At 39.6% G+C, this 7,436-nt stretch overlaps 1 protein-coding gene across 3 annotated transcripts in view; it reads right to left on the bottom strand.

Moving 5' to 3' along the window:
- Positions 1-431: 431 nt before the first annotated feature.
- Positions 432-7,436, bottom strand: part of SPATA13 (spermatogenesis associated 13) — a 43,407-nt gene continuing 36,402 nt past the window's right edge. For all 3 annotated transcript variants that reach the window (XM_010225874.2, XM_088522216.1, XM_088522217.1), the window contains 4 exons: positions 6,847-6,976; positions 5,930-6,302; positions 2,710-2,784; positions 432-1,406 (listed from right to left, as the gene is read on the bottom strand). In XM_010225874.2, coding sequence (XP_010224176.2) covers positions 1,225-1,406; positions 2,710-2,784; positions 5,930-6,302; positions 6,847-6,976 — 760 coding nt within the window. In that variant the 3' untranslated portion in view covers positions 432-1,224. The remainder of the gene's footprint in view (positions 1,407-2,709; positions 2,785-5,929; positions 6,303-6,846; positions 6,977-7,436) is intronic.

The raw sequence follows: 7,436 nt of genomic DNA, 5'->3' as shown, positions 1-7,436 counted from the left end.
CTGGACAGAGATGACCTCAGTCAAGACAGGTCCTTCCCCTCCCAATACAAAATGACGGTCTTTCTTACACACAAAAATCCGTTTCTGATCCACACAGTTTCTCGGTCCATTCCAGTAAGGATTTCTCTTTCTTTGTGAGGAAACAACTGGTCAAACCCTCTTGTCAGCTGACAGCGTGTAAGTAGCACAGATTCAAACCTCTCCAGGAACTTAATGGAGATTTATATTACCATTCATTCATTTTTAAGTGAAGCTGTATGAGAAGGAAGTACAAAGAGCGAGAACTATTTAACACCAACTATAGTGCCAGCAGTTGCTCATACTTGGTCACCTCTAAATTTGTACATTCACATTATCTCCATTAAAAAATAAAAAACTTTTTACACTGAGAAATAAGCGTATCCGAAGTATAAAGAAGCATCTCCCAGGCAAAGAAGTGCACAGAAAATGATATAAAAGCTCTATACTGAAGAGCGTACATGCATGCTGTATATTGCTATGACTGAAAGTATTCAGAGATGTCGTGGGCTCCTCTTGTTTTGACTTGTATGCAATAAATGCACAAATCTTTATATAGTCCATTTTGCACTCTGTTCATGATTCTATATGACAGAACAAAATTTCCCTGTTCCAATCTGGAATATGGTAAGGCCTTGCGGGACTTTCTCCTGCCATTTGGCAACTTAATAGAAAAAGACAGGAAGGATTAAGGCCTGTCAAATTCTGCATCAGTACTTCAATCGTATGGGATCTCTCCACCTGATTTTAATATGTGGTCCCTGCTCAGTGCTCCAAAAAGGAGAAAACTCCCCTAAGATTCCCTGCTGATACAACTTTAGGGAAAAATTCCTCCTTAACCTAAATTTGGCCGTTAGTATAAGATCAAGAAAAATGAAATGTTACAATGACCTGAATAATTCCATCATTATTTGAAGATAACAAGGAAACAGAGATGAAATACCGCCGCTTTAGAACAACAGCAGCTTCTCTTTGTCAGGAGGAACTCTGCTCTTCATCAGCAATGCTCATGGATGCCGCCAACATTGCTTCCAAACAGTGGTGATGAACCTCACTCTTCTTCCAGACAAAGGTGGTATTTCTGGCTCAAGGGAGCCTAAGTTTTTTCCCTCTAAACCTGAGGATTCACTGAGCGCAAATAAGCTTAACCAAGCTCCAAGGTCTTCTCTGGAATAACTCTTCCCCCACGCTGGTGTCCTTGGCCTCTCACTTCTTGAACGGGGTGAGCTTGTTGAAGGTGTGCCAGAAGAGGGACGGCTTCCGCTTGGGCTCTGCCAGGGCAAAAACCTGCTGCTGCGGGATGCTGGTGGGCACGGTGATGTGGCGCTGGTGGATGGGATGCAGGCTTTGGTGTGGAGGAGGCATCGGGCACCCGTTATAGCTTACACCTGCGGAAGGAACAGTTTACAGGCACCTATGAGACACCTGGCAAAGTAACCGGGAAAAAATAATCACGATAGCAGGACAAATCCAATGGTCAGTAAAGTCAGTGCAAAATCCATCATAATATTGAGTGGAAGCAGTACTAGATGTTACCCTTTCTAATTTCAGACCTTTTTGTTGTTGCTTGAAGTTGGCTCGAGAAGAAGATAGAATTATACCAGTGCAAATAACGTTACAGAACTATCAGAAAGATAAGCAGCTGTTTCACAAAGCCTAGCAATATTGTTTGTACAGGTTAGTTTTGTTAATTCAAATGAAAGACACTGAAAATACATGCTGCCATTGTAGTCAAATTTTGGGTAAGCCTGGGCAAAATGTTTCTAACAATAAAAATGCCCTCCTTCAATTTGGAGAATACTTTTCCAGCATAACATTCTCAGACTTTGGCCTTTGCACATCCTGATCTCTATTTCCAGCCTCAACAATCCAGACAGGTTCATAATCCACTATTTTTTTATGGGCATCTAGTGACCAATAAAGAGAAGAAGAATTATTGCTTTAATAACATTGAAACAGAAGCAGAGAACTACCTAATACCAACTTTTTTTTTCCTAAATTCAGACTTAATTTAAGAACAGAGTCTTCTGTTTCGATGTTCTGCTTCTGTTTCAATGTTATGAGAAATAAGTTTCTCAATTTATTCCCTCAATACACTAGACATCTTGGCAAATTTGACTTTAAAAACTGAAAAGGACAAAATCATCATACTTTCTAAGACAGAAAAGGAATTAAAAGGTTTTTTTCCCCCATTTTTCTCTAGTCAATTACTCTCTTAACATTTCTGTGCATGTTAAGCAAATTGGAAGGAGGATAAAAAAGAAGTCGTGTAGAGTGTGCTATTACCAATGCAGCGACATGTGTCTCCCAGAAAGACCGCTACAGTACACTAAAGAAGAGCAAGATGTCAAACTAAGAGCAGTGCAAGGAAAGAGTAACTCTAATTTCTAATTTAAAGTTTGCATACAGTTCCTTATATCCTTAAATAAACCACTTACCCTATCTGTTAAGTTTCTTCCTTGACAGAGATAATATTGACTTGCCTACTTGAAGGAGATTGGCAAGCCAACAGTGGATAGTTTATAAAGGTATTTGAAATTGAAACATAGGCTAAGGGAGATTTGAATTCTATTTAAACCAATGATTTTTAAAAAAAAATAAAAAGACTCAACCATAGTCCGATTGTTTTACTTCCTAACATAATAGAGGGTAGAGTACATTAAGAATGTAAAACAATTCTTAAATACTCACCTTTAATTTTTCCATGCCTTGATTTTCGGGCATTCTGCATGGCTTGTTTCTTCTGATTTTCTGAGATTTCCATTCCTACATCAAAGAGAAAATAAGGGCACCAGTATAAAAAACACTGTATCTATTATTTGATTACATTCAATTAAAACTGGTAAATAAACTATTTTAACTAATTTTAAGAAAATCTTACTAGCAGTGTACTTTTCAAAAGCATGTTTTGCTTTGTCAAATAAATTTGAAGATTCAAACTTTTTCACTGGAATAATGGTAGAAACGTTAACTTGCCAATTGATTAGTGGGTAAAGTTTGTTTTCCTGTTCCAAGAAGTGGTGATCATTGGGGAGCTAACTAGTGATAATGTTCTTTTATAGATAAATCCAGATAAATAGAAAAAAAATAAATTAACACTTCTAAAAGTTACATGCCATCAAGTATTAGATAAAAAAATGCAGATTCTTTTCATTTACTCTGCTCTAACTTGCATTAACAAACTGAAGTCACTGGCACTGCAGTAGTGCAAATTTGGTATAAAAGAAACTAGACTCTTGATATCTTCATGTTTGAAATACCCAATCTTATTGCAACCTTCATCTTGCTCAGTAAGAAGAAACTTCCTATTTTCCTTCCCCATTTTCACTGCTTACACGCTCTGTGTTTAATGAGTTCATGTGCACAGCACACGTGATTTGGGGATGTGCTAGGAGAAGCAGCAAATAGAGCAGCACAGAAATTGCTGTGCAAAGTCGTAAGAACAAAGCTGCTGGTTGAGATCCATTTTGCATTTTCCTCCACTTATCTATACTTTCAAAATTCTATTTATTTTTTCTTCTTTAGCCTGGACTTACAAACAAGATATTACAAATCAGCAAAATCATATAATACAACAGTGTTTAGCTGTAATTTCAGGGTTGCAGAAGTTGATTCTCTTTTATTCTGCATCTTTTTTCCTTCATAGGAATAAGAACATAGCCAAAATTTAAAAAAAAAACAAAAAAGGAAAAAGCAATTTCATCAACAAAGTTCAGGCCATTTTCTTAGGCTTACCATTAGTGGTTTGGGAGTGATTTTTTAGCTATGGCCTTTTTTCACTTACATTCATAGAAGCTAAGAAAAGCTTGATATGGTTTGGAAGACAATGGCCTGCACCAAAGCATCTTTAAAAATAGAAGCAAAAAGCTGTTTGCAATTCTGAGTTTTGAAGAGTTGTTCTTTGATGGTTAGAGGTTTCCTGTGAATTCCAGCAAGATCGCTTACAGAACCAGTGAGATAAATTTAAACCTGAGGTTGAGAATACTGGCACCTTTCCACTGGTTTTGGCTAACAGAAATGTTCAGCTATGCCAAAAAATCAAATCTGGGTCTGCTGGGTAATGGGGAAAACATCGAAGCCACTCACTGGGTCTTGCAAGACCAGACAGACATTTGCTATTACAACTCAATTATCTTTTCTCTGGTTCAAGATACTGATGTGAGAATCTTAAATCTGAATAATCAGTTGCAACACATGAAAAGCAACAGTTTCCACAAGATTTTGCACAGGCATTCAGGGACACAAACAGCTGCATGTGCATATGTGACATTATAAGAAACACTTTTTGTCAGCGTGCAGTGATTTACTCCATTATATCACAAACTGCCGTAAGAAGAGAAAGCACTGAGGACCTCCCTCGCAATCTTTGCACTCACCATCACGGAAATTTGTGACCTAGCCTTAAATAAGGGTTAGTTACTGATCTCTTACTACTGCACTGTGCAACCGCCACCCCTTCTGAGGGTGGTCTCAGTTGGGGTGACTATCCTGATTTCATGACCTCCCTGTAAAATTATATAATATTTATATTTAAGGTTGTAGCTGTTACACCTTTGTAGCTTCCTCATACGTGGAGCTTTCTGGGGAGAATCACCTGAATGGTCACACAGCACTGCCTGTACCTGACAGACCTGTTGCTACCATGAGCAGGTAGCCCAACACTTGGGTAACCCAACTCTCCCAGTGCTCTAGAGAGGAGCTGCGGCAGAGGAAGGTGGAGAGCAACAGAGTTGTAGAACTCAGGAGAGCTCCTCACAAGGTATCAGTAGTGGAAAATGATTGCACTTCTTCTGCTCAGCCACATTCAAAAAAAGTGTGTATGCATTATTTGAAAGATAGGTGTGAGCCACGGAGCTGGGGAGATGGCAGAGGAGGAATAGGACAGGAGGAGGAACACTGCACTTTGTACAGCCAGGGCCTCCTGCCCTTCGGTGTAACTGACCCACTGTTCTCCACTGGAGCTGCGGCTTTTAGTAGCTTTGTTATGACAAGTGAGATAGCTGGATCACTGGATCCTATGAAATAAATTGCTTTATTGCCTTCCAATCACCATCACCCTTTTGCAGCAGCCACTTTTTAGGGTTCTGTCTAGGCTAACTGGGGAAGGCAGCCAGCACACACTGCCCTGAGCAGCGAGCACACAGGAAAAGCCATCAGGGTTGTGCCCCACCGGCTCCTACTGCCGCAGGGGCACGTCCAGCACAGGAGGAAGGGCTGTTTTAACAAGCCTGGGGAAAGGTTAAGTGTGGCTGCTTCACTGTTTACTCTGGACACAAGTTCACAGGGATTAACTGCAACACTTTGTGCAATGGGAAGGGTTTTAGACTGGCTTTAGAGCATGACTTGGTATAATCTGAAAGCATTCCCATTATTATTCTTGGAGTTTTGAATGATGGCTTGATCATAATGTTTATCCTTATGAACTGAAAGAAATATAACTTCGGAGCTAGGAACTAATAATACCCAGCCACTAAAATCAGCAGTTGCTGCCTAAGGGTTATTCCTGTCTTCTTTCTTATGAACAGATGTTTTGAATGAACATGGAATGTGAGATTGCCAACTTTTTAAAATGTTAATAATTTCTCAGTTATGTCATCCAGTTCAGAGCACTAAAGACTTTAACCTGCTGCCAGCTAAAGCCTGAAAAGTGTTACTTATGAATTCTGCTATTCTCTTCCTCATATAGGTAATGTTATAAAAAGGAGAAGTTCTTGTGCACAAGCCAGCAGAGAGACATGCACACAAACTTGCTTTTGAAAAGCAAAAAATGGTAATAATAGTAAAAGTACTATTTACTATTTTTACTATTATTACTATTATTCTTATTATGTGTGTTTCCCAGTGAAAACTTGTTTCACTGGGAAATTGACCATACTAAAAGGAAGCCTTTGAGAGGAAACTTTGCACTCACCCATTTCTTTGTCTTCCCGAACTCTCCTCCTCTCATTTTCACATGCCTCCATCCATCTCTTCTTATCCTCCTGTTTTTTTGCACAGAACAAATGAATCTCATCTGTTGCTCTGTTTACAATCTTAAAAGCATTCTTCACGTTAATGTTGAAGTCTTTGTCTTTGCCATCTTCAGTGTCCACAAGTTCCATCTCATCCATGTCCATACGATCTTTGTAATACAAGATGTCCCTTCGCAGCAGGTCCTTCTTACAGAACACAAGCTGATGGTCAAAAAGGAAGAAAGTTCTCTGCTGGCTTTTGCCTTGCTTTGAAATTTTAGTCAGTTCTCCTGAATGGATCAGTTCTGAGCTTCTGGCTAACACATCTGGTCCCTAGAAAAAAATACATATTTTTATATAATAGTAAGTAAATAATATGTTAAGATCTTACCGTTCTCACTTTACTAATTAGTCTTATGTTCATTCAATTTTCTTATATTATTATTGTAAGATTTGAAAGTGTCTGAGAGAGATAATCTTACACAGACAAACTCAGCGAGCATGATTCTGTTCTTTATCTCTGCATAAATCAAGAGGAAACTCTAATTATAAAGTCAGTGATGCACATTCTAATTCTGATAAAACTTCTAGAAGTCAAAACAAGAGTCTACAGATGTAAGATAAAAAAGTCCATTTTCTACATGCCCATGTTATCTCAAGTGCATGTGTACATACAATATCTGCTGCTCTTCCTGAGTACAGAACGAGGTAATCAGTAACGCAGTCACTGCAAATCAGGCAACAGGACTTTTAACTGAGCAATAACCAGTTAAAATGTGGGCACTATAAACTCCCTGCACAGCAAGGCACGTCCTCCAGAGCACAGGAGGTACCGTGCACAGGACCTTTGCCCACCAAAGGGACAAGTGACGCTTACCTCCCAGTCTACTATAGACACTTGCCATCGCGCGATCTTGTCTATGCTTTCCAGTCTCCGCTTTCGCTCATTGATCAGGCAAGCTACATTCTTCATAGCCTCATAGGCAGCTTTAATGTTGTTATAATCCCTGTGAAGCACAGACACATGTCAAACACCACTTATGCAGTGGATATGATGCAAGTAACTAAGAGTATATTTGCCTCTACTACCCAATGATGCCTCTTCTTCAATAAGATAGTTGATTCTCAGCTAACTTAGAATCATAGAATCCTTCAGGTTGGAAAGGACCTTTAGAGATCATCCAGTCCAACCCCCCCCTGCACACACAGGGACACCTAGAGCACGTGGCACAGGGTGGCATCCAAGTGGGTTTTGGAGATCTCCAGAGAAGGACACTCCACAGCCTCTCTGGGCAGCCTGTTCCAGGGCTCTGGCACCCTTACTGTCAAGGAGGACATATACTTGAACTTGAAGCACATATAGTAGTCTGTACAACTCAGTGCTACTATACTGCTACGCTTTGTCCAGGAGCAAATCACTAAACCAGTGCAGGGAGGTAGATTTATGAATTGAAACACTGACCCTGG

This window comes from Tinamus guttatus, unplaced genomic scaffold (genome assembly GCF_059628265.1).
Source record: "Tinamus guttatus ecotype Peru unplaced genomic scaffold, ASM5962826v1 Tinamus_guttatus_pri_ptg000150l, whole genome shotgun sequence".
Classification (NCBI taxonomy): Eukaryota; Metazoa; Chordata; class Aves; order Tinamiformes; family Tinamidae; genus Tinamus; species Tinamus guttatus.
This window is presented reverse-complemented; position numbering and strand designations above follow the sequence as displayed.